The sequence below is a fragment of the Sesamum indicum genome, linkage group LG3 (genome assembly GCF_000512975.1).
Source record: "Sesamum indicum cultivar Zhongzhi No. 13 linkage group LG3, S_indicum_v1.0, whole genome shotgun sequence".
NCBI classification, from domain to species: Eukaryota; Viridiplantae; Streptophyta; class Magnoliopsida; order Lamiales; family Pedaliaceae; genus Sesamum; species Sesamum indicum.
In genome coordinates, this window is record NC_026147.1 from 166,845 (window position 1) to 193,669 (window position 26,825).

Below are 26,825 nucleotides of genomic sequence, written 5' to 3' on the forward strand. Positions count from 1 at the left end.
GCTTGTTCTTCAGTCATTACTACTCCTATAGATACTGTCAGGACTCGACTTCAGGTGATGAAATTTAAAATAGCAATAGAATCTTGAGTAGCATTTTGCTCTCTTATCCTATCCTCCAAAGAGTGAAAACCCTGTTTGATGTTTGCATTTTTATCTGTTTTAATGTATAGGTTATTGATGATTATGGTGTAGGAAGACCTTCTGTACTGAAGACTGCAAAGACTCTTCTTAAAGAGGATGGATGGAGAGGTTTCTACCGAGGATTTGGACCTCGGTTTCTAAATATGTCTTTCTATGGAACTACAATGATTGTGACTTATGAACTAATAAGTATGATTTCTTTTCACCTTATATTACTGAAGATGGGATTTGGTGAAGTGTAACGAGTTGGATCAATTGGCATGTTTCTTTCGTAATGCTTGTTGTTGCATTCTGAATGTCAGCAATCATACTCATTCATGTTTGGACAACCGTGACTATTAGTTTACTGCTGACTTGATGATTCATTTTTCCAAATTAATGGCGGATGTCCCTCTATTTTTTGTTGCACAATGAGATACTTGTTTCTTTCCAATTGTTAAGAGGGTCTCTTTCTTTTATTCCATTGGCAATGCTTAATACTGATGTCATATTAATCCTGTGCTTATGTTTGTTTCCAGAGAGACTGTCCGTAAAGCAAGCATGATAAGCCAGAGTTGTTGTAGGAAGCCCTCCACTCTGCACATTAGTGAAAAGGAGTAGAAAAGTCAGTTTTTCCCACACGGTAGAGAGTGGAGGCCTGAGGATGGCACACTATCGGCACCACCATGGAACTTGGCTCGTAGGATAGAATTATATTAGATGGGGGTTGATTCTTTCCTAGTTATTCTTTGATAACCTTGGACGGGGACTTTGTTCTATGGAGGATCATTGAAGAAAAGGGGTTGTTTTAGATTGTAGCGTAAGAATCATGACGTAGCTGCTTGGAAGCCCCGTAATTGGATGGCTCTAATTTTTGTATATCATATCCCATTACTGATATAGTGGAACTGGAGTGTTTTCCTCATTGCTACGTGACAATTCATTGATAATTTTGTTCGTATGTGAACTCTATCTCTCTCTCTCTCTCTCTCACACACACACACACACTCTGTGTATCATCTATGCAGCGCAAAGCATAGCTGATGGAAAACAGAAATTTTGTCCGAGTGATGTATAAAAAAGTTGACCCAAAATAAAGCAACTCCACTCATCACTCAAAATTTTTAGTTGTGGGTGGACCAAACTAGCTGTGATAAACTTTTTCTCTCTCTACAATTATCTTCCCCGGCCAAAGGAGATTTTGCCCTTCGCCCCACCGTGTCTTCGTCGCCGGCGACCCTGCTCTCACCAATCCACCCTCTCAGCCTGACGATCATTTCTCCCTATTTCTCTTTCTCTCCTCCTCTCCATGTGCCCCCCTCCCTCTTCCTGATCTCTTCAATCCTCCTTCCCCCCCTCCACAGCTTCCACCCTCCTTCCGGCGCCGGTGATTTCTGACTTATATGACCTGGTTTCATGGCCGACCCTCACCCTACTGAATCCCAGACACCAACCCACCGCCACCTCCCAAAACACCTGTTGCTCTTCCAACAAAAAAATCATATGTGAACATTGTGCAACTCATCCAATGCACACTTCGACCCGAGTAGAGTTGCAAAGAAATCTTTCCAAAATAGTGAAATCAAAACATGGGCACTGCTACCTCATTTCGAGGCGAACCTGGCATAAGGTTCTCTAAAGAAGAGACTGATTTGCTGGTAGAGAGACTTAAATTTGCACTCATTGGTAAGTTCTCACATGGCCTCCCAAGCTTAAATTTGCTTAAGAACAGATCCATTAAGCTTGGCCTCCGCAAATCAATTTCTGTTGATGCTATTAATCTGAAGCATGTTCTTATACAATTACCTGACCAAGAAGATTATTCCAGATTATGGCTTAGGTGAATAGCTCTTTGATAATTATCCTATGAGGTCAAGTTTACTGACGAGGAATAGCAAGGATTTTCGATGTTATCGGGGTTTACCCATCGTTTACTTGCGAAAGCCGTAGCCCGGTATACAAGCGCTAGGCCCGGTACTGCGCTGGATAAAACGCTGGATATTGATCCGGGCTACGGGGGTTGGATTAGAATCCCGTCGAGTTATCCCACATTCCTGCACCTTCAGAAATTATCTTTATATCCTCAAAATTACACCGGAAATGATGAAATTGCCCACTCTCGCCTACCGACTTCAAAACTCTATCAGTTTTCATTTCCCACCAACGACGTGTACCTCATTTTGAAACTTTCCTCTGGAAGAGTGCTTCTGCAACCACACGAAGTCTGTAATCCCGTCCGTTGACTTGTATGTGGCTGAGACATTGTCTGTATATCTCTATTTTCAAATTCAGCTTGTTGGTCCTCCATTGGTTTTTTTTTTTTTTTTTTCGAAATGCATTTTCTGTTGTAAAGTCATTCATTTTTCTGTTATGCTTAACATTAGTTTTTTCTCTCTTTTTCCGGCAAAGAATCTGGAACGGAGTTGCGAAGTTGTTCCCTCCACGATCTATCCTACTCTGTGCATATCTCTACGGTTCTCTTGCGGTTACTACCGGATCTCACGGTGAGTACTTGTGAAACCCTTCACCGCATCCCTACAAACATTTTCTTCGAAACGTTTATTAAGCTATGGTATGGTATGTATTTCATTCTTCAAAGTTTCTTACCTCTACACTGTTGTGTCCTCTTATCGGTTGATTTCGGTGTCCTCTTTTTCGCCCTCTATATTTCTTTACCTATTACCACTTTTGAAAGATTTGCATGTCTCTTTTTGTAACCATTTTCGGGTTTACTCCACCGTCTATTCACATTTTAACATTTCTTTATGATGGAATTTTTATTTTCTTTTAAGTGGGACTTTGACAGATCCAATTGGCATACCCTGTTTTCATTTATTTACCTTCTTACCCAAAGTTTCGGAGGTGGATGCTTAATTTTTTCCTTCCTTACGATGAGGTCATTCGAAAGAGTTACATTGGGTTTAATAATTGTACAACAAATCATCGACGAGCTCGGACAATTCTCTTACGTTACCAAATACCTTGCTGCTCGAACCCCCAGTCGACGTCTACGTCGGGCCAGAACCTACGTCATGAGTACTAGGATCCCGGATCAGATTCACCATCTTTATAGGCTGGTTTCCATTTCTGATGAGTCATATCTGCACAATCTCCGCATGGACCGCAATGCTTTCGGACGCCTGTGCTACATGCTTCAGTACTCAGGTGGTATGACCCCGACCAAAAATCTCAATGTAGCAGGTAGCGATTTTCCTTAGCATTGTGTCCCATTACAAAAAGAATAGTGTGGTCAAGCATGATTACACATTAAAGTGATGTGTCACGTTGAGTGATCCATCACTCACCTCGCATAGAAGACCTGCTAAGGCTGCATCCGCTTGTGTTCACGCAAAGTCTATTGCAACATAACTCATTTGGCGTGTTGTATATAAGCCAAATGAGTACCTGACATGCGCGCAGCCTTAATGTTAAGGCTGCCCACACCTGGTTTCGGCATTAGTGAAAGCACGTAAAGGGTAACAAAGAAGTCACCCATTCGATGTTTCCGTTTAAGTTTTTTTGTTTTGTACTCCTAAAAAAAAAAAGCAGAACATTTGTCTTTTACTATTCAGTTTGTGCCAACCCAAATCCATAAGGAAGTGTTAAAATCCTGTGACCTCGTGAAGGGTATGCATAACAGAAGGAGATAATGTTCTATATCCTTGTATTCTCGTTCCATATCATATGATATGACATGAGATCTAGAGTGAAGCAGAGCAATATGCAAGTCTCTGTCAAATAGAAGTATGAAATAGATGGTTTAATGGCATTACATATGATTTAAAAACCAAGCGGTTACAGGCAAACGGGTTGAAATGTATTACGAAAATGTAAAACAACAAGCGAGTCCCCAACTGGATCCACAGCAGATGACACATAATGTTTTAAATTCCCTTACGACAAATCCCAAAAAAATTAACATTGACGAACATGACGACCACGAACAAGCACTCGCTACAACCAGGTTCCCCCTTCAAATTTCGTCATCACTTGTCACCAACTCTATCACATCCGGCTCGATTCTTGGGTTCTCCCCTAGGAAGACCACATCTGGTTCAGTAACGCTGGGGTCGTATTGAACAATGTCAATGGAACTGCTTGGCAAATGGGTGATTGCAGTGCCATTGAAAATTTTTTCCAACTGCTCCCACTTTGGCTCCCCAAAGTAGAAGTATGCCTTTGCGAAAGGATGCTTCTGTACACCGATCAAAATTTAAATAAAATTAAAAGTCTGGGTAATTGCACAATGGGTATGACAAAGCAATTGTTAAAAGAATACCCGTATGATATTCCTCCACCAGGCCATCCCACCGGTCATTCTGTTGCTTTGTCGGTTCCAAGTGATGCCTGGTTCTTCGAGCACATGCCTAAAAGTATCGTACTGCAGACGCAGGAAGCTCAGCCTGTCTCGGAAGAAATCCAAATTCCATGATCGGCCAGCGAACTCCCGGATGCCCTGGGCAGCGGTGCACAATGAGCTGTAATCCGGGTTCATAGGGTCGGTCTGGTTTCTACCGACTAGAGCGTGATAATACAAATAGTTACAAAATATTTCGTCTACCTCTTTGATCCAGGTCGGAGTGTAGAAGTACCGGCGCGAGCCATGGGGATTTTCCGTTGAGGCATAGGGGAATCTCGATATCTCGAAGGTTGCGGGAAGTTGTGTGTCGAGAAATTTGGGCGGAGGGAAAAGCGTGGGAAATAATGAATGACAGAAGATTGTGTTGATTCGAGGGTTTTTAGAGTAAGTGCTTACGTGACTGTTCGTATACTTTTGGTGGGCATGGAACAGAGTGAGGCAATTATAGCAAGCTTTTTTCGAGGACCGTCGTTTCATGTGTTCAGATGCATTGAAATCGGACCAGTTAATTGAGTTTATTGTGGTAACCAGTAATACTCCATCTGATTATTTTGGGAAGACAGTGCATTGCAAAAAGGGTGGCGGTGCATTACATCAAAAATTAGTAATGACATAATTGTAGTTGGAAACCAGGCGGTGCTCGCGTAAAGTGCATTTGAACTGTCGAAGTTAAGCTGTTTTAATGCCTTCAAAAGGCTTTCAGGAGTGGTAAGTAGTGATGTCGTTGGTTACTAAACTACACCGTAGAAATCTAGTACACCAAAAAAAAATTCATTTGGTGTGTATAAATAGGCAAGCAAAGGTAGGGCTAGTTTCATGCAGTGATAGGGTAAGACACAGTAAGATTAAATTGCTCAACTTATCACCAACAACTTTAGTAAGGCATGAGAGGCGTAACAAGTATAAGAAAATAATCGAATGAGTGCATACATTATAATAGAAGTAGTTTACAAAGTTTAAATGGCATTGGTGGGACGATGATGCATGTTCACTGCATGAAACTAGCCCTACCTTTGCTTGCCTATTTATACACACCAAATGAATTTTTTTTTTGGTGTACTAGATTTCTACGGTGTACTTTAGTAACCAACTACATCACTACTTACCACTCCTGAAAGCCTTTTGAAGGCATTAAAACGGCTTAACTTCAACAGTCCAAATACACTTTACGCGAGCACCGCCTGGTTTCCAACTACAATTATGTCATTACTAATTTTTGATGTAATGCACCGCCACCCTTTTTGTAATGCACTGTCTTCCCAAAATAATCAGATGGAGTATTACTGGTTACCACAATAAACTCAATTAACTGGTCCGATTTCAATGCATCTGAACACATGAAACGACGGTCCTCGAAAAAAGCTTGCCATAATTGCCTCACTCTGTTCCATGCCCACCAAAAGTATACGAACAGTCACGTAAGCACTTACTCTAAAAACCCTCGAATCAACACAATCTTCTGTCATTCATTATTTCCCACGCTTTTCCCTTCGCCCAAATTTCTCGACACACAACTTCTCGCAACCTTCGAGATATCGAGATTCCCCTATGCCTCAACGGAAAATCCCCATGGCTCGCGCCGGTACTTCTACACTCCGACCTGGATCAAAGAGGTAGACGAAATATTTTGTAACTATTTGTATTATCACGCTCTAGTCGGTAGAAACCAGACCGACCCTATGAACCCGAATTACAGCTCATTGTGCACCGCTGCCCAGGGCATCCGGGAGTTCGCTGGCCAATCATGGAATTTGGATTTCTTCCGAGACAGGCTGAGCTTCCTGCGTCTGTAGTACGATACTTTTAGGCATGTGCTCGAAGAACCAGGCATCACTTGGAACCGACAAAGCAACAGAATGACCGGTGGGATGGCCTGGTGGAGGAATATCATACGGGTATTCTTTTAACAATTGCTTTGTCATACCCATTGTGCAATTACCCAGACTTTTAATTTTATTTAAATTTTGATCGGTGTACAGAAGCATCCTTTCGCAAAGGCATACTTCTACTTTGGGGAGCCAAAGTGGGAGCAGTTGGAAAAAATTTTCAATGGCACTGCAATCACCCATTTGCCAAGCAGTTCCACGGACATTGTTCAATACGACCCCAGCGTTATTGAACCAGATGTGGTCTTCTGTATCATACTTCTGTTTGACAGAGACTTGCATTATGACGCCCCAAAAATTATAATATATAATTGGGAGATTAATTGGTAAATTTTTATAAAATTTAGTTAATTAGTAAATAAATTATGTTCCGTAATTAGAATATAATAAAACTTGAACGAGTTAAATTGGAGCTCGTTATAATATTTGAGATGAAATTATATTAATTAAGAAATTAAGAAGGACGTAATTGGTATTTTGAGAAAAGTTTAATTAAATAAATAAAATAATAATAATATTATATATATATTAAGTAAGTAATATAATATATATATATATATATATATGCATATCCATATATATATAAGTAGAGAGAGAGAGAGAATTGAGAGTGGAGGTGGCCCTCAACTCCCACCGCCTCACTCTCTCTTTTCCTTTCTTTTATTTTAGTTTGTTTGTTGTTCTTGATATACACACACAAACATATACACACAACACTCGCACTTTTGGCAAAAAGAAAGAAGCAGAAACAGAGGTACGAGTTCTAATTTTAATTTTTATTAATTAATATAATTATATTATTTAATTAGTTTATTTATTAAATGTTGTTTATATTGAGCGATTTATTTTTTAATTGGAATATTTTATGAGTTTGGCTATTTAAAATAGTGTCGAATTAAATATCGAATTGGATATAAAAATGATATCATTGGTCAATTAAATTATTAAATTCATTAAATGTGAATATTGCTATAGCTAATTTATACAATTCCATCGGAATTATTAACCAAATACGCAGTTATATGTATTATTGTTCAATTAAAAAATATAATAGCGAGAAATTGATAGAAAATTCATAGAAATATTCTGAAAATTATATTTAACAAATGGTATGTTAATAAGAGAAAAAACGAAGATTTGTATCTCGATAGAAATGAAATATTAAAGAATTATTAGAAATTGTACAAATGATGTTCAATGTTATATTTAAAGAAATTATGATATTCTCGATATATTAATTGTGTGTGGTATAACTTATTATAGGATACGGGGGTAAAGTGAAAAGACCAAACCACTACCTATTGGATAGACAAAAGCGTTGTAAGGTCGAGGTAAGTAAATAATTAGTATTATCTATATATGTATCTTTAATTGTGATTTTACTATTATCTAAATTTGCGGTTCATGCTGATATGGATTTATCTGAAAGTATATGAGTAATGGATGATTTGATTTGATTGATGGTATTGTATACGTGGAATGAGAAAATACGTTGAAATATTATATTTGTTGTTTGATGTGTTGTGGATGTCTGAAAATGAGAATATGTTGATATATTGTTTTACGTTACTAGTTGCTTACAAGAATGGTGATATATGAAAATGAGGGAGTGGTGGAAATTGAATTTAATTGTGGTGTGAATACCCCTTAACGTGTTGAAAAGCCTATAAGGCGAAATGAAATGAAAAGAGCTTTGATGCGATATGAGAAAGAAATGAAATAAGAGCTTTGATGCGATATGAAAAAGAAATGAAATGAAAAGAGCTTTGATGCGATATGAAAAGAGCGATGCTGCGATATAAAAGAGTTATGATGCGAATTGAAAGAGCTATGATGCGAAATGAGATTGATGAGTCGGCTGTTAAGGGGATTCACTTGAATTTATATAACGGTGAGATTGAGTTGATGAAAAAAACACAATATCACTTTCTGGTAAGCAAACTAGAAAAAATGCAGTTTGATTGATTGTCTTGTTATGAGATAGTCATGTGGTGTAATAAAGCTGATTATGTTGGAATTAAATTGATTGTATTCCATGCATGTTGCATGTTTATCTTGTTTGGGCTGTGTTTGATATGCATATATAGATAGGGCTGGTTATTTACTTACTGAGTGGCAGGCTCATCCCTCTGCTGACGTTTTATTTCAGGAGTAGACTTTGAGGTCTCTGACCGTTGAAGAATAGGTCTACGCGCTATACTCAGGCAGGTCGGGCCAGTATGCAGTTTTCTCCTCTTTGTCAGTTAGAGTACAAATCACGTTTTGTCTCTACAGAGAGAATATAAGTGTACTGATTACCAGTGACGAATCACTTTGTGATGTGTGATATGTATATATATATGATGTTGTAGGTTGATTACGCTTGTTATGACATTAGGGTTACGTATACATATGGGTTAAATTATTATGTGCATTTATATTTATAAATACAGGGATTACTATAAGTATAATGATTAGCGTAGATATAGCCCTTGTAGCGAAGGGGGTGCTACATGCATATTGCTCTGCTTCACTCTAGATCTCATGTCATACCATATGATATGGAACGAGAATACAAGGATATAGAACATTATCTCCTTCTGTTATGCATGCCCTTCACGCAGTCACAGGATTTTAACACTTCCTTATGGATTTGGGTTGGCACAAACCGAATAGTAAAAGACAAATCTTCTGCTTTTTTTTTAGGATTACTAAACAAAAAAACTTAAACGAAAACATCGAATGGGTGACTTCTTTGTTGCCCTTTACGTGCTTTCACTAAAGTCGAAACCAGGTGTGGGCAGCCTTAACATTAAGGCTGCGCGCATGTCAGGTACTCATTTGGCTTATATACAACGCGCCAGAGGTCATTCAGCCAATGCCCAGTGATGAGGACAAATGAAAGTGGAGGGCGGTTTTTGGTATAAGAGTATTTCTAAACAAAACCAGAGTATTTCTAAACAAAACCAACGCTCATTATAACGTTTGTTTATTCCGATATGGTGAAGAAGTTTATTCTGTAAACTTATCTTAACAGGATCTGCCTCAGTTCATAAACATAAAAGAAATAGATCACCCGAAGGAGGAAGCCATCTAAACAAGGCACCCAAAGCCACAGGTAAAGGTAAGAAAGGTAAAGCCTCCTCACCCTAAGACATTTACCAAAAGGCATACAAGATCTTCTTCCCCCAACTCCACACAACTTTTTATGATCAAGCTCATAATCTGGAAGTTAGAGGTATTGGTAAAGCTGAAAAACAAAAAATTCTTTTTGATTTGCTCACTGAACATAAACCCCACATTTTAATTCTTTTAGAACCTTTTATTCAAATGGACACTATTTATTTCACCTGTCTGTTTGGTTTCCATGCAACTGTTTCCAATGCTACTAACAAGATTTGGTGTTTTTCTAAGATTGACTGTGAAGTACCGGTTATATAGGATTATGATCAGTTTCTTCATGTCAAAGTCTATCTGGGATACTACCTGAGCATTTATCTATGTAAAGTGTTTCAGAAATCCTAGAAGAATTCTATGGGACGAATTCAAAGCACTGTCCAACTACAAGACCCCTTGGTTAGTTGGAGGAGACTTCATTGCTATCCTACACATTGAAGATCGGATGTATCATGAATCGACTAGGGCTGATGGAAGACTTTAATGATATGATACTGGAGAGGGGGCTTAATGATGCTGGTTTTGAAGGGGAATCCTTCACATGGACCAACAAGAGAATATGGAGGAGACTTGACAGGATTCTCTCCAAGGAGTGGATTGACCTCTTTAACATTACTAGAGTTACACATTTGCCTAGAATACTCTCAGACCACCATCGTTTGCTTATTACAGCTGATAGAACAGAGAACAGATGGTCCTCTTCTTTCTGATTTCGACAAATGTGGGTGTTTCATCAAGACTTTCTGGAAACAACCAAAAGATGTTGGAGTCTCCCTATACATGGTTCTGGATTGTATAAACTACAGGAAAAACTATATAGAATGAAAGAGCATCTGAAAATCTGGAACAAACAAACATTTGGGAATATCTTTTCCCTCGTTGATCAAGCTAAAGCTGCACTGGATTCTGTTTGAAATCACTCCTCTTGACTTACTGGGAGCACCTTTGTTTAAAGGGAGCAAAAAGAAAATTCTATTTGAGCCTCTTCTTGATAAGATCATCTAAAGTCACAGGATGGGAGCACAATTTCCTTTCTCATGGTGGTAAGTTACAGCTTATCAAAAGTGTGTTATCATCAATTCCTATCTTCCTTCTCCAGGTGATGAGCCCTCCAGTTGGTATCATACACAAGATAGAAAAACTTTTTGCCAAAATTTTCTGGGGATCTACAGCTTCTCAAAAGGAGATTCACTAAACTAAATGGTATAACATCTGCTTTTCTACTGATGAAAGTGGTCGGGGGGTGAGAAACCCTAGAGATGTTTGAAGGGCATTCTCCCATAAGCTCTGGTGGAAGTTAAGATTGAACAACTCTCTCTGGTCTAAATTTACCATCAACAAATATTGCAAGAAGAACCATCCGTATATTGCCAAGACTTCCAAAGAAGATTCCAGCATATGGAGAAGATTGGCTTGCAAAAGAGCTAAAGAGCAAAAATCGATTTTTGGAGCCTTCGCGCTGGGGAAATATCCATCTGGCATGATTGGTGGAAACCCGAAGGTGTTGCCACAGACATTATGCAACTTAACAATCAGTCTCCAACAAAGGCTAATCACTTCTGGAAAAATCACAAATAGGACATTAAGAAGCTACATCAGGAAATACCACACCAACTGCTCAACCACGTTCTGCAAGTTCGTATTAACACTGATCAGGATGATTTTATGCAATGGTAGTTGTCTTCTAAGGGGACATTTCCTATTACATCTGCTTGGGAGCATTCTAGGGATCAAGTCCCAAACAGAGGTTCTACAAAACCATCTGGTCACCTCTCATTAGACCTAATATTTCTATATTCATTTGGAGGTTGATCAATAACTAGTTACCTGTTGATACTAGACTGAAGCAAAAAGGGATTTATTTTGCTTCTCGATGCAGTTGCTGCTCCTTAGAGGAGAAAACCTGCCCCACCTGTTCCTTCACAACAAAATTGTCCAAGAAGTCTAGAACGTTTTTGCTCATGTTCTCCAACTTTCTCTTCCTTGTACAGATAGCATACTTCTGTTTTTTAAGCTCGGAAAGACAGAGGACTAACGACTACTCACATTAGGAATGTCATCCCAATCATTACCCTCTGGAATATATGGACTATGCACAATGAAACCAGACATGAAGGCTCACTTTTCAAGGCTTCCTGCATCATCTTCAAAACAACTCAATATCTCTGGAATCTCCACAGAATAAAGCTTCTAAAAAATATACACTGGAAAAGGGATAAAAAAATGCAGCATTTCAGCTCCATATCCAAATCAGCTATGAGTATAAGCCGCAAAAATGCATTGTTGTTTACTAGAACAAACCTCCTGACAACTGGCTCAAGCTCAACACTGATGGGGCTGCAAGAGCCTCATGCAACCTGTTCTGATGTCCAAGAGCCCCTTGCAGCCTGTTCTGATGTCCAAGAGCCCCTTGCAACTTGTTCTAATGTCCAAGCTGAGTTGAAGGCTATCTTTAGAGGCGTACAAATCTGTAAAGATAAAGGCCTTCATAAAAATACATTGGATGTAATGGAAAATCCATGTCAAGAGCCTAGAACTTGCAACATCTTTTTCAAAAAACCAGGACATTCATGAGGAGTTTGGAAACCAAAATCTCTCATATCTGCCGAGAAGGAAATCAAGCCGGGGATTTTTTTGCTAACCAAGCTTGTGCAATGCCATATTCAGTCCAGAAGAGATCGTAGGTGAAGTGAAAGGTATTGTTCGATCGGATAATCTCCACCTCCCTTATTTTAGTCATAAGAACTTAGTACCTACAGGTTCGCCTTATTATTTTTTGTTGAAATTGGGGGTACTCTGTTTCTCTGCTAAAGTGGTTAGTATCGTACTTGAGATGGCCTTTATTATGTGGTGATTTTGTGTTTTCAAGAATGACGCAAATGAGTGTTGTTTGTGGTACCTTGCTAAATTGTTCCGCTATATACCTCTGCTCCATATTTTTTAAACTTTTAGTGCACTTATTGATAATCCTCAGATAAGAAGGTACAGTTTGCAGGAGCAATTTTTGTATGGTTTTTGTAAATTCCTTTTGCAGGTGCAGAAATGCATGCTCTTGGTGTTTATTTGGCACTATAGCAAACTTTTTGACACAGTAAATTATCTATACCATCTCAAGCAACCTATTAGATTGGGTAAGGTTTGTTCTAAGTGTGAGGAATTAGTACTATTTGTTTATACTTTAATCCATGTGACAGACTGTAAAGGAGTAGTCTCCTTGTTTATAACTTTTTTTAGAAATACTAGGGAGTCAGTGCTCCTCATTGTATTCTTGGTTTTTTGAATTTAATATAAAAGGGATGGAGAACCCGAAAAGAGGCCCAGACCGATACGGTGGTTCTTTAAAAAAGAAAACAAAATTAACCCGAGTGTCCTTTTATTTTATTTTAGGTAAATTATATTTTGTCATTTGAATTATTCCCATTTTTACACTTCGCTATGCGAATTTTTTTTTTTTTTTTGTCAACTTACCATCTTAACTTTAAAATTTGCACTTTGCCATATCTGACCCTCATTCTTTTTATTTTTTTGCCTGAAAAACATCACATCACAAAACCTTTAAACGTCACATGCGCATTGCATGTAATATTTTTCCAACAAAAAATTTGGTTGAAAAACAATTATAAATGAGAAAGTGTAAGTTTTGTAAAGTTGAGATGGTAAGTCGATATAAAAAAAAAATAGATGTCAAAGTATAAAAATCATAGTTCTGATGATAAAATATAATTAATCCTTTTCTTTTTTATTCTCTTTTTTCCCACCGATCTATAGATCCTCTAACCACCACAAAATCTAGTTCCTCGGCCCATGGTTGTGTTGCGCCGCTACCCTTCATCCAAGACCTCGCCAACTTCTTTAGCTTGGCTGAAAAGTTTCCTTTTATCTTCTAGTTCTATTGGGTTAAATTGAATAACTTTATTCGGTAAATTGTAATCTACCCACATGTGATATGGAAAATAGGCAATTAGCTTTTTAGAAAAAATAAAATAGTAAATTACCTTAATATTTAAAAAAGTAACAAAATACCCCCCTCAAGTGAGTGGTGTTGTGCGCACACGAATTGTTTTTTAATTTTTTTATATTTATTTTATAATCGATGGATCTTATATAATATAAATCAAAGGCTCATATTTTATATATTATTTATATATAAAATATAAAAGTACAAATAATTAAAGAAAAAGAAAGATTAGTCGTCTTCCTCACACATCCCCCCCAACCAACCTACCCCCTGCCATCGTGTCACAGACTTGCTAGTCTTCAATGCAGCGGAATATAAATCTCATATATATTTTGCCTGTGCGACCTCAAAGGTTACGCCTAACCTTCGTCCGGCCTTCGCATCATCAGAGTATCGCGACAGTCCGTGTGCTCACTGAGGCTCTCTACATCCGTGCCTTTGCGTCTCGCACATAATCTCGGAACCTGTGGATGCATTGTTCAATGACAAGGAGCATCCTCGCTCCGCTTCGGCATTACGGCACTACGCTTGCGCCCGCAACGCCCATCTCTTGTCCAACACACTCAGTACATCCTAGGCGCTCGCCCTCGTCATGGCCGCCTTCCATGCCTCGCCCGAGTAGGACAGCATCATAAGTCCGAGGCCCAATCGATATGACAACACTTTGCCGCTCTCCCGTCGGCTATGCCCGAAATGCCTTCTTGCCTTTCGGCTTTGGCTTCACAATAAGCCCACAATGCGGCATCGTCCCACGACCGCCTATCCTTAGCCAACGGATCCCCATGGACAGCTAGAACTCGATAGCGCATTCCATGAGTTGGATCACGAGGTCTTATAATGCTTGCCTCGATCACCCATTCGCTCGAGAGGTGTTGCCTCAGATATCCCGCAGCCCGCGGGGCAACCTAGCACACCACACAAAGCCTCTCGGCACAATCGGTGCCCAACGTAGGCCATCCTGGCCCTACGCTGCCCGTCAGGTTTCCAAGCCCTTTGGGAACTCTAGCGTTCCTCTCACGAGCTGCCTAGAGCCGGCTCTTGAAGGCCCCCATCATGCCCCCAAGAGATGCTCACTTTGTGCAGACGTCGTCTCATGCTACTATCGTCGTGCACGGGGAGGATCGGCTGATGCTCACCGTATCATGTCCCCCTTATAATAGATTTAAGAAAATAATCTCTTGTCCCAAGAGTAGAACACTGAAAGGGCCGAGGAGTGCACTTTTTCAATATCTCCAAAGATAAAGCACTCTGTTCCGCACATTAGCTTCTACTCACGCCCAAGGTTGCGCTCCATCGTCGCTACATGCTGGCCTACATCAACCCAGTTGCCCACATGTCGTCCCGTGCTGGCCTACATCAACCCGGTTGCCCTCACGTAGTCCACAGGTAACAGTTGAACTGTGAGACATCGCCACCACCTCCCCACTCTATGGGTGGCAATGCTCGACTCTGCAACTTCAAGCTCGAGCTCGAGCTCGCCCAGGTTGAGCTCGAGCTCGACACTGCATTCCCAAGCTCGAGCTCGATACTGCATTCCCAAGCTCGAGCTCGAACTCGAGCTCGAGAAATTAGCCCAAGCTCGTCAGCTCGACAGCGCCTGGACCACGCAAACCACCCCAGGGTGCCTCAGGCGGACAAGTCGAGCCGCATTTGCCCGAATCACATCCAAAAATGCACAAATGGAGATGTTACCTTCGACCTCACCGGCGACTCAATAGATGATTCTGCAGTTTCAGATTGACATGATTGAGCCCATGACTGCAAAAATTCCTCAATCTCTTCAACGATGTGAAGAGTTTTTAGAGCGTCGGCCATGGCGACATTTGTGATATTGGCAGGGATCTTTTTCTTCTTGCAGAGAGTTTGCAATTCTCTCCTTGTGGGGAGGGAGGAGAAGTGGTGGGTGGTGAGTGGCGGTGGCGGAGGGAGAGATGGATTTGGGGCTAGGGTTCTAAGGATTTGGGGAAGAAAAAAGATTGAAGAAAGAATGGAGATTAGAAAGAGAGAGAGAGAAAGAAAAAGAAAGAAGAAACGAGAAAAAGAGAGAGAAAGAGATGGGTTTTGACTTTTGTTGTATTATTATTATTATTATTATTATTAGTAGTATTAGTATTAGTATTAGTATTAGTATTATTATTATTATTATTATTATTATTATTATTTTAAATTATGAGATCGAATCATCAAATTTTTACATAAATATAGTTGAAATTAATATATATTCACAATTTGCAAAATTTATATATTGATAAATGTTAATATAACATTGATCTAACTATCATCTTACATTGTTGAACAACATGGGTTAATCGGGCAATCAAAATTCAGATCAGACCGTTTGATATGATCAAACTTACATAAAATACGTTTGGTAAAGTTCTAGACTTATTGGATATACGGATGTCGAGATATCGTACTCAAAACATAAGAGTAATCATTCAAGACGGTGTATCATTAAATCAGGCCATGTGATTTTAAATCATACCGTCAGATATAATCTAATGGACACAGTCTTGTATATATTTAAATTTCGTATGAATCGGTTGCCCGAATTTTAAGATATGATAATTATTGATTAAACTTTTTAATCTCATTATATATAATAAAATAATAATTAGAATTGTTCAACCATCATCATCATCATCATCATCATCATCATCATCATCATCATTATTATTAGATTAATTCATAGGAATTACTAAATTTTGAAATAAATTTATAAATAATAAAAAATCATAAGTGAATTACTTGTCAATTTAAAAAATGTATAACGTAATACAAATATATATTAAAATATAACATAAAGATATTATAATAATTTTAATTATAAAAAATATTATAATTTACTAAGTTGTTGATTGAATTTATTTTTATATAAAGATCAAATGTATAAATAAAAGTACCATAATTTATTATTATCCAAAATAAAATATATGATATTGATTAATAATTATAATATATGGTCAATTTACATTATAAAACTGATTAAATATATAATGAATTCAAAAATAAAATAAATATATATATATATAAAATAAAAAATAAAAAATATTCACCAGCTGGTGAACACTTAAAACCCAGCTCGAGCTCGAGCTCGATAGGAGCTCAAAGCTCGGCGAGCCGGCTCGACTCATCTGCCACCCCTACCCCACTCTACCATGGCCTCCACCTCCCCGCCCTGTTGCTCCCCTTCGGCTCCGCCTCTCTCTTCGCCCCTGCCTCTTCCTCCATCTCCTTACTTCCACCTCTGCCTCCATCTCCCCGCCTCCCCAGCTCCGCTTGCACCTCCGCCTCCCCAGCCCACCTGCGCCTTCGCCTTCCCAAACCTCTCCCTTCGCTGCCACCACCTTATTTTTTTTGTATTCTTTATTTACTTTTAAATACTATAACTACGTATTTTTATACATGTCTATCTATACTTTATGTATTATTCATTGTAAATATTTTTTATAAATTTATTTTTGTAATTTGAATAAATTTGGGCCATTGATTTAATTCAAATGGATATAAGGCATTGATTTGTATATCAAATATACATTGTTGATTTAAATTATAAAATATATAGTTCGTCGATTTGTTTATTTGATCTTGACCATTGATTATATATAAAATAAAATACAACGATTTATGATTAAATGTATAATAATTATTTTATAAATAAAAATGAAGCAAAATCGCATCCCAAGATCGTGATGTACACCGTCTACCTGAAAGGGGCGTTTTTCACATTTTCTTAAAATTTAAGGGGATAAATTGTTATTATTTTTTGCACAAGGAGGTTAATAATCTATTTTCTGTATCACAAATAAATAACTTACAATTTCCTTATGTTTATTTTGTTGTAGTTAATTTGAATATAATTGTGAGTGAAGCTTTTGCATTATCAGAATCAATTCATTTTTTTTTATTATAAATTAGCCTTGCGTGCTTATAATAATAAATAAAAATAAAACATATTAATTTGACAGTTAAATTAATATAAAATTTAAGAAATTGAATAAATAATTATCTTATCGGCTTAAATGTGTTTTTGGATTCATAAAAATATTGATGTAATGATGTCAAAACCCTCCTTTGCGTCTCTGTGTACGGGTGCAAATTAAGTCGAGTCGGTTCGCGAGCTTGAGCTCAAACTATATTCCTAGCGTTCGTGAGCTCGTGAGACACCTATTTTTATTTTTATAAATATTATTTAAGTACATATTTAAAATTATATCAAGTTTATACTCAAAATTCACCATATATTAGAATTATTAGTCAATATATTACTTATTTTAATTTTATATAATAATAAGATACAACAATTTCATTTATATTATTTGAAAACACGCTTAAGCAACAATTTAGTAAGTTTTGATATTTTTTGTAAATAAATATTTAAAATTCAAGATAAATTAGAATTGTTACTTAATATCTTATATTTTAGTTTTAGATGATATTTTAGTTTATATTATCTAAAAATCAAGCTTAATCAACAATTTAAAATATTTTTGTAATTTTTTTATAAATAAGTATTTAATATAATGCATATGAATTTATCAGTATATTTCAATATCAACTACAACAAAATGCATTATTTCAAAATTCGCCATATATTAGAATTGTTAGTCAATCTATCATGTTTTAGTTTTAAATGATATTAAAATATGGTATTTTAGTATATATTATCCAAAAATCAAACTTAATCAATAATTTAGTATATTTTGATAATTTTTTGTAAATAAATATTTAATATAATGCATATGAATTTTATCGTTATAATTTTAATATCTATTACAACCAAATGCATTTATTTCGAAAATCGCCATATATTAGAATTGTTAGTCAACAATCAATATATCATATTTTAGTATTAGAAGATATTAAAATATGGTATTTTGGTTTATATTATCTAAAAATAAATTTAATCAACAATTTAATACTTTTTGATAATTTTTTTTTTTGTAAATACTTAATATAATGCACATGAATTTATCATTACAATTTCAATCCATCACCACAAGAAGCATTTATTCACTATATATTAGAATTACTAGTCCACATCTCATATTTTAGTTTTAGATGATATTAAAATGTGGTATTTTTATTTATATTATTTAAAAACAAGCTTAATCAATAATTTAGTATATTTTGATTTTTTTAAAATAAATATTTAATATTATACATATGAATTTTTATTGTTATAATTTCAAAATCCACTAAAATAAATTGTTATGTCTAAAATTCACCAAAAATTAGAATTGTTACTCAAAAAATCATATTTTTAGTTTTAGAAAGATATTAAAATATGTATTTTGGTTTGTATTGTCTAAAATAAATTTAATCAATAATTTAGTATTTTTTGATAATTTTTTTTATAAATATATATATAATATGATATATAAATTTTAATATTATATTTAATATTCACTACAACAAAATACATTTATTATTAATTATTTTAATCCTATATTCATTTAATGTATATAAATAAATATATTAGTTAAATAAATCGATCAATCAAGTAATTCATTAAAATTAAAATTAGAAATAAAAAAGAAAAGCTGAAAAGGCAGTAAATATATAATGTGACCATGGAGAAGTGAACTCTTCCTCTCTCTGTCGCGCTCGAAGTGAAGAAAAATTGCAGAACTTCAGAACTCTCACGTCCACGAATCCTTCGGCACACGGCACTTCTTCGCCCGACTCCACTATAACAGGTGATTTTTCTTTTTTGTGAATAATTTGCTCTCAAGGTGTTTGATGAAATGCCAGATTGAATTTTTGTTGAGCGTTGTTTGGTTGTACTTGCTCTTTGGCTGAAGTTTTGTTATCGTTCTTGTGAGTATCTGTGTTTTTTACACAATTCTTTTAATTTAGAGTTGATCTTTTGTTCCTAATTTGTATAGCGGCGGTATTGATCTTTTGAAGTATATGCTTATTTGCACTGGTAATACTAAACTGTCTATAATCCTTCTTTTCTTTGTAATAAGCTTAGATAATTAAATATATAATTATGATTTTAAAAAAATAAGAAAGAATTACTCAAAAGACAAAAAATGACGTAAGCTGGAAGAAGAAAGACGGATTAGTCGCTGTTCACAATTGGCGACATGAGACCTTCAATTTCAGACATCCACACGCTTTCGCACAGGTTATGTAAGTCTAGAACCAGGGAACCTCAAGCTTCAGTCTTCATAGTTATTTCTGTTGTTTTAGTGGGTAATTTTTTGCAGAGAAAATGCCGTCCCTCCAAACAGCATTGCCTCCTGAGCTCGCCAACAATGCTATCAGGGTTAGTATTTCACGATTTTGGAGATTTTCTTGTTAGACTTGGATGTTAGGGTTTATCAACTTTAGCTGAAATAGATTCAGGATTTTATTCGGTCTGGACTTTCAATTTCAAGATGATGATGGCTACTTGGTTTTTAATCTACTTTTGGATTCTTAAATTTTTTTGACCTTGATTTATTTGCAATTAGTTTTGTATCTACTGTCTCCTTTTTGTTGCTCTTCTCTTCAATTCGAAGATTTTGAATATTTTGATTTCTACTGGTGCTTAATGAACTCGTTGATTCTTTAAGTTTGAGTTTCGTAGATTTAAATATATAATTTAACACAAATTTCTTTTTCCGTTTTCTATTTCAGCTCTATAGGGAATGCCTACGGCGAGCTAAATATATTGGTCAAAAGGTATTTAGTGCTCTATGCTTTAATGTGGAGATGTGAAAAATCATGTTGTTTTTCTTATTGTAAGATGAACAGAATGTCGCTACGTTGGTCTATCTTTTGTAATGTAATATTCATGGTATGAAGAAGATATGAGAAAGATGGTCCTTAAGAACTTGTGGAAGAAAATGGTGCTGTAGTTGTTTTCTTGGAATTAGGCAAGCTAACAGTTGATGCTCACTGCATATATGTGCATGTCAGTAACTTATTCTATGGGTCTATTAGTTATATGCAGAATTGGATGCGAATGAATGTAAATGCCTATCCTCTCAGTCTCTTATAAAGATTTTAAGATGAGCTTGAGTTGGGTGCTATAATGCACAGTAGTTAAGAACTTCTGTACATATTGCTCGTGAATTAATTGGCCATAATAGCTATGATTTTGTCACAAGTAATTTTGGAGCAATTGTTGGTGTTTCTCAATGGAGGAGTACTTTGTTGCATGCCTGTCAGAGAAGAGGGGTAACTCAAATCTTGTATTTTCTTTTTTCTCCTGTACATTTCTGCAATTATATGCAATTAGCATTGTAGTTTCATTGATGGCTGCATTTCGATGTCACCCCAGTCACGGAATGAAAAGTTTGTGCTGCTTAGTCATGTGGAGATATTTAATTTACCAAAATGTCATTATAATGAATGTAATCTTGATCTTGACCTGAATCTACTTCAAATTATTACTATGCCCTGTCTCCATTTGAGCAAACAATTCAGTTTACTCATCATTGCATTCCCAGTAGGAAAGATAGAAACTGATGTGGTTTCTTTCATCTACTTGTTGAATGCAGAAATACAATACTGAGCTTCTTATTACTATGGTTAGAGAGCAGTTCAAAAAGCATATGCATGAGACAGATCCAGAGAAAATTCAGAAGTTGAAGGATGAGTGAGTTCCTAAACTGCCATAACGACCATCTTACTGTTATTGGATCTTGGATGTTTGTTTGCTCACCTCTTTCAATCCTTGCTATGTGACAGTGCTGCGAGAGGATTGATCAATCACATGCTATACGAATCTGAGAACTTGTCTGGGCGAAAATTCAGCAAAAGTTCTTAATTCTGATCAAAGCTTAACTTTAGCCGTGCTATCCTTTGGCTGGCTACAAGTTATTTTTCGTATTGAAATAATGTGGTTTAACGAGGGCAGAGGAGGTTGAAGCTTTATGCAAATTGCCAAAGCTTTTGTGAGATGAATTTTGGAGTCTGTATGAGTTATTGAATACTACTTGGCCTTTAGGAACGTCTTTAAATATGAGTTGAACACTGTAGACGCAAGTTTCATGCTTATTAATGCTGCTATATATTTTGCCACTCACTGTAACATGTATTAAGTTTTGCAGTCAGTGGATATGTAGCATCATTCTAAAGCAAACTGGATGCTTGAAAATGGAAAATGCAGAAATGAATCAGGATCTTGTTTTCTTTAGTCGTGAAGCGGATAAACATCTTAGTGCACTTAGAAGAGCTGAAAAAAAATCAAACGCAAGGATCTTTTATATTGAGGAACAGTGAGTTCTAGTACTGTGAAAAACAAACAGGGTTCAAGATTTTAGAATTGCTTTTACTATGAATTAAAATTAAATCGACCGGCGTACGTTTAATAAGGAAAAATAAGTAATTGGTAACTATTTGAACAGCCAAAAAAAAAAAAATTAAATCGACCGGCGTACGTTTAATAAGGAAAAATAAGTAATTGGTAACTATTTGAACAGCCAAAAAAAAAAAAAAAGGCGTCCCTTTGGGAAATGTAAAAGAGCAAATATTTATGGTAACTGGTAAACAGAACTAGTGGGTGAACAAGCTGCCCAAGTTCTCATGCTCCAGTGATACTGATGAACCAAACAACGCCGTCGTTTTGACAGTATAGACAAACATCAACAACTTGGCTCTACTCTATTTTTAGCAAAAGGAACTAAGAAATAGCCTCAGAGATCATCATTACTTCACTTCACTTGGAATTCAAGAATCTATTTTGAATTTCCTTTCACGGTTTGGCCTCAGTTTTCCGCCATTTTCACTCTGACTTTCTGTGGAAGAACACAACTGCTCGATTTCCCCTAGCTCAGTGAAAACCGAATTGCTTCCCACAGTTGCATCCAATCTCCTCAGCTAAGTTTACTTCTTTTTAACTTTTACCCTCTCTTTACATTGATTCTCCTCTACATTTTCATCCGGGCTTAATTTTGTTTCTCTTTTCCCTGCTGCTTGCTCCTCTCTTCATTTAGTTTTCAATTTTGTATCATGTCCAAGGTTCAGTTGAAGATCTGAAATTTTGTGAGTTCAATCATGCTCATCTTTGACGGTAAGTGTGCCAAGAGTAGATGCATCAGTTAGATATATTGGACTAGCAGTTGAGCATAAGAATATTATGCAAAGCAAAAGTTGGGGATGAAGAAGTGGACTGGGGGTGTGTTGATAATAGGCCTTGCTTTGGTTCTGGTTCTCAGCTACAGTTTTATTGGGAAATCTGAATCTTCAAAAAAACAGTCTGCCTATGATTTCTTCAATGCACATCCAGTCAAAGAGGATCATTCCGATGTCAATACCAATGCTAGCGATGAGTTATCCGAAGCGAAAGCTAAAAGGCTGCATACTGTTGGGTCAAAACCCAAGTTTAGAAATTTTAAAGGGTTGGGTTATTTGTACAGATTGAGTAAAAATATGACTAGAGATGATTCTAACGCATTGCTTGCATGGGAGCAAATGAGATTTTTGTTTCCAAGATCGGATGCGTTGCCTGACACAGCTCAAGGGATAAAAGAGGCCGGTATTATGTGGAAAGATTTACTCTTGATGATTGAGAAGGATACTGTTTCAAAACTTGGGGATGCTACTATGAACAATGCTTGTCCACGTTTTGTTACCGCATCTAATGCAACATTGTTGAGGAATGAGACTTTTCTTGAGATCCCTTGTGGTCTAGTCGAGGACTCTTCTGTTACTGTAATTGGGGTACCCGATTCACTGCAAGAGAGTTTTCAAATTGAATTGATTGGCTCACAACTCAAGGAGGAGCTAAAGCCTCCAATTGTATTGCAATACAATGTGCTTTTACCAGGCCAGAATTTGACAAAAGAGCCTATAACTATTCAGAATACATGGACCCAAGAATCTGGGTGGGGCAAGGAGGAGAAGTGCCCTGATCATGATGCATCTGATCTTCTGAAAGGTACGGTAAATAATGGTTATTTAAAAGTTACAGACTCCATTATGAATAAGTATCAGAATCAACATACACATAAATGAAAAGATGAAGTCTTACTGGTCCAAGAGTTTGTTGATTATAGTTATTTGAAAACATAGGAAAAGCATCATATTACCATAATGTGACAAGTTACTCTGAATCGCAAATTTCATGGAAAAACTTTCAGAGTGTATAATGTGAAAATCTAAGCGTGAGCAGTGCCTCCCTTGCTTAGAAGGATTGCACTGGTAAATGGTATCAATTCAGTTTTTCTGCAGGTCACAGCTTCTTAGAGCTCCATTTTGAAATTAGTTTCAACTGTACAATCTTGTTTGACCTTTGATGCTACTCTTCTTTTTTGTAATTTAACCTGCCTGCACATATTTTTCAGTTGATGGACTGGTTAAGTGCAATACACAAATGGTTAGAAGAACTGCAGAGGACAATCTAAATGCAAGTCATCCTGCAAACAGAAAATTAAGTAATGTTTCTGAAGGGAGCACCCATGCAAGTGCTGCCCTGCACTTTGTTGAAGGCAACCCATTTGCTGCCACACTGTGGGCTGGCTACGAGGGTTTTCATATGACAGTGAATGGAAGGCACGAAACATCATTTGCATATAGAAAGGTGAGGTTTTCTTAGGCCTATTTGGAGTTTCCAACTATTCTCTAATGAGGCTTATACAATTGCAGAGACTTGAACCTTGGTTGGTTAATAGAGTCAACGTGAAAGGTGGCTTGAATATTGTATCTATCCTAGCGAAAGGACTGCCTGTTAGTGAAGATGTGGATTTAGATGGTGATGCTCAAAAGCTCAAAGCTACATCACTTTCTGATAAAAGGCTAGTGTTGTTAATTGGGGTTTTCTCATCGGGGAATAATTTCGAGAGGCGTATGGCACTAAGAAGAACTTGGATGCAATATGATGCAGTACGTTCAGGGGATGTGGTTGTCCGCTTCTTCATTGGACTTGTAAGTGAGTAACTGCAACCCATAATCTTTATTAACTTTTCTTTTTGTTCCCGGTTTTGCCAGCATCAAATCTACTAAGGTGATCCTTGTTTAGTTGTCTTTAGTGTTTGAATTTTATTGTGCATGCCACCTGAAATGCCTCGGTTTAAATTATTTTCAAATTAGAAGCTCTTCATTCCCATAAATAATGAGGGACCAACATCTCCTATGAATTCCACTGTTTTGATACTCTTTGGCAAAGAACAATTGCTCACCCAGATTCTGCTGTTTTCTGAACTTGCAGCACAAGAATAAAGAGGTGAACTTCAAGCTCTGGAGAGAAGCTGAAGCATATGGAGATATCCAGCTGATGCCTTTTGTTGATTATTACGGCTTGCTCACTTACAAAACCATTGCTATTTGCATCCTGGGGGTATGCTTTTCATGAATCTTTTTAATGCTGTTTCAGTATAATCAGCAAGCTATCTTCTTCAAATTGTGAAATTGTATATTCATAAGATATTACTTGATATGGATGGAAACTACGGAAACAAGTAGCATCTTGAATTAATGTAAGTCCATCAATAGGTTATTCTGACAACGACTACCACATTGCGTGTTAATGACGTGATCTTCCTTCACAAAATCAGCAAGAATTCGTCCAACTAATTCATTCTCTAGGATGTTTATGGGTGCATGAGTCAACTTATTTGTTCCTCTGTAACAGACTAAAATACTCCCTGCTAAATACATCATGAAAATGGATGATGATGCGTTTGTAAGGATTGATGAAGTTCTATCAAGCCTCAAGGGAAAGTCTTCTAATGGTATCCTGTACGGTCATATATCCTTTGAATCAGCTCCCCACAGGGACAAGGACAATAAATGGTTCATAAGTGATGAGGTATCAACTGAAGCATTTATATTCTCTATGGTTGATAAGCAATGAGGAATATTATTGCTTTGTTGTACTAATGATGATCTCTGGACAGGAGTGGCCACATTCGTCATATCCTCCTTGGGCTCATGGTCCAGGTTACATAATTTCCCAAGACATAGCAAGATTTATAGTTGAAGGCCACCAAGAGAAGGACCTCATGGTAACTAAAGCTCCTTCATTATGCTTTGGACTAGAGAACAAACATGTTCATGCACTTGGTTTCATATTAATAGTCGATATGCAACTTTCTCTCGATGAATTCTTACATTACATCTGATATTCCTGATGATATTTCGTACCATCTTAGCTTTTCAAACTGGAAGATGTTGCTGTTGGGATATGGATTGAGCAATTTGAAAAGAAAGGGCAGAAAATAGAGTATGTGCACGATGACCGGTTCAACAATGCTGGATGTGAATCAGATTATATTCTTGCGCATTACCAGAATCCAAGGATGATGCTGTGCCTGTGGGAAAAGCTGCAGAAAGAGCATAAACCTGAATGCTGTGAGTGAGTAAGCGAGTGAGTGAGGATCACAAGTTGTAGAAGAAGATTTTATTTGGAATCACTTTTTAATTTATAGGAATTATGATGGGCTTATGCCGACAATGCTAGATAGATATTGTTTGGACCTTTTGCACACAATTAAGACTTCATATCCAATTGAATCGTGACAAATGTAAAATAATATGTTAATTATATATTTTTATTTATATTTTGGAATTTTATTAAATTAATTTCAAGTGTAAATAGTTGATTTAATTGGATATTTTTTTTTATATATTTAGTCATCAAATCAATGGCTAATAAGTATCAAAATCGAAGTGTTTCTACCAATTAAATCGTGCCTTGTTGTAAAAAATTTGAGCCAATCAAAAGGCGTTACACGGACAATTGCATGTATGTTTCAATCAAATCAAATTAATAATTTGATATTTATTTCTTTTGAAAATATAAATATTAAAGAGGTAATATCAAATTGACCAATCATGTCATACCAAATATTTGATGTATTTTGTCTGGGTAAATTATATTTTTGTTCCCAAAGTGCACATGTTTCCAATTTTAGTTTCACACGCAGGTCAATTCACACATTGGGTCCTGTATGTGGTTTTTTTTTTTTTTTTTCAATTTGAGGACCATTGAGGGATTTCCGTCCAATTAATAACGGCAGCTGCTCTCTCCGTTAGTTAATACAATCAAAATAAGGATAAATTATATTTTTAGTCCCATAAGTGAACCTGTTTCCAATTTTAGTCCCATACTCAGGTCAATTTGCACATTGAGTTCCATATGTAGTTTTTTTTTTCAATTTGAGGACCATTGAGGGATTTTCATCCAATTAATAACGGCAGTTGCTCTCTCAATTAATCAATAGAATCAAAATAAGGGTATTATTATTTTGATTCCATAAGTGGACATGTTTCCAATTTTGGTCTCATACTTAGATACATTCGTATATTTACCTCCAAATTTGTTAAAAGTATCACCATTCTTGAAAAAAAAAATCAGAATGATGATTATACATTTTTACATTCAAATATATATTTTTTTATTTATAATGAT

At 36.5% G+C, this 26,825-nt stretch overlaps 3 protein-coding genes across 5 annotated transcripts in view; all 3 read left to right on the top strand.

Annotated features, from left to right (window-relative positions):
- Positions 1–3,665, top strand: part of LOC105156816 (solute carrier family 25 member 44) — a gene marked incomplete in the record, with an annotated part of 6,040 nt that extends 2,375 nt beyond the window's left edge. Inside the window, 5 exon segments of the mRNA XM_011073043.2 lie at positions 171–330; positions 660–1,806; positions 1,949–2,366; positions 2,530–2,624; positions 2,913–3,665. Of these exon segments, the coding sequence (XP_011071345.1) occupies positions 171–330; positions 660–685 (186 nt within the window).
- Positions 19,033–21,500, top strand: LOC105156818. Of its 3 annotated transcripts, none has more exons than XM_011073046.2 (6): positions 19,054–19,179; positions 19,529–19,618; positions 19,696–19,754; positions 20,108–20,152; positions 20,974–21,071; positions 21,164–21,500. In XM_011073046.2, exons 3-6 carry the CDS (start codon positions 19,701–19,703, stop codon positions 21,240–21,242), a joined length of 276 nt encoding a protein of 91 aa, XP_011071348.1. In that variant the 5' UTR covers positions 19,054–19,179; positions 19,529–19,618; positions 19,696–19,700; the 3' UTR covers positions 21,243–21,500. The 3 variants fall into 3 exon arrangements, with proteins under 3 accessions (XP_011071349.1, XP_011071348.1, XP_011071347.1); XM_011073045.2 differs by having other exon boundaries at positions 19,065–19,179; positions 19,495–19,618; XM_011073047.2 differs by lacking the exon at positions 19,529–19,618 and having other exon boundaries at positions 19,033–19,179.
- Positions 21,951–25,978, top strand: LOC105156819 (hydroxyproline O-galactosyltransferase GALT3). The gene is made up of 7 exons (XM_011073048.2): positions 21,951–23,354; positions 23,761–23,996; positions 24,062–24,340; positions 24,624–24,752; positions 25,047–25,223; positions 25,312–25,419; positions 25,567–25,978. Exons 1-7 carry the CDS (start codon positions 22,574–22,576, stop codon positions 25,771–25,773), a joined length of 1,917 nt encoding a protein of 638 aa, XP_011071350.1. The 5' UTR covers positions 21,951–22,573; the 3' UTR covers positions 25,774–25,978.

Bases quoted from the DNA above. Each gene is read 5' to 3' on its own strand.
- LOC105156818 (XM_011073047.2), top strand. From the start codon at position 19,701: ATGCCGTCCCTCCAAACAGCATTGCCTCCTGAGCTCGCCAACAATGCT. The intron at 20,153-20,973 runs GTATTTAGTGCT...TGTTGAATGCAG, and splicing joins CTAAATATATTGGTCAAAAG to AAATACAATACTGAGCTTCT. The intron at 21,072-21,163 runs GTGAGTTCCTAA...GCTATGTGACAG, and splicing joins ATTCAGAAGTTGAAGGATGA to TGCTGCGAGAGGATTGATCA.
- LOC105156819 (XM_011073048.2), top strand. From the start codon at position 22,574: ATGAAGAAGTGGACTGGGGGTGTGTTGATAATAGGCCTTGCTTTGGTT. The intron at 24,753-25,046 runs GTATGCTTTTCA...CCTCTGTAACAG, and splicing joins TTGCTATTTGCATCCTGGGG to ACTAAAATACTCCCTGCTAA. The intron at 25,420-25,566 runs GTAACTAAAGCT...GTACCATCTTAG, and splicing joins ACCAAGAGAAGGACCTCATG to CTTTTCAAACTGGAAGATGT.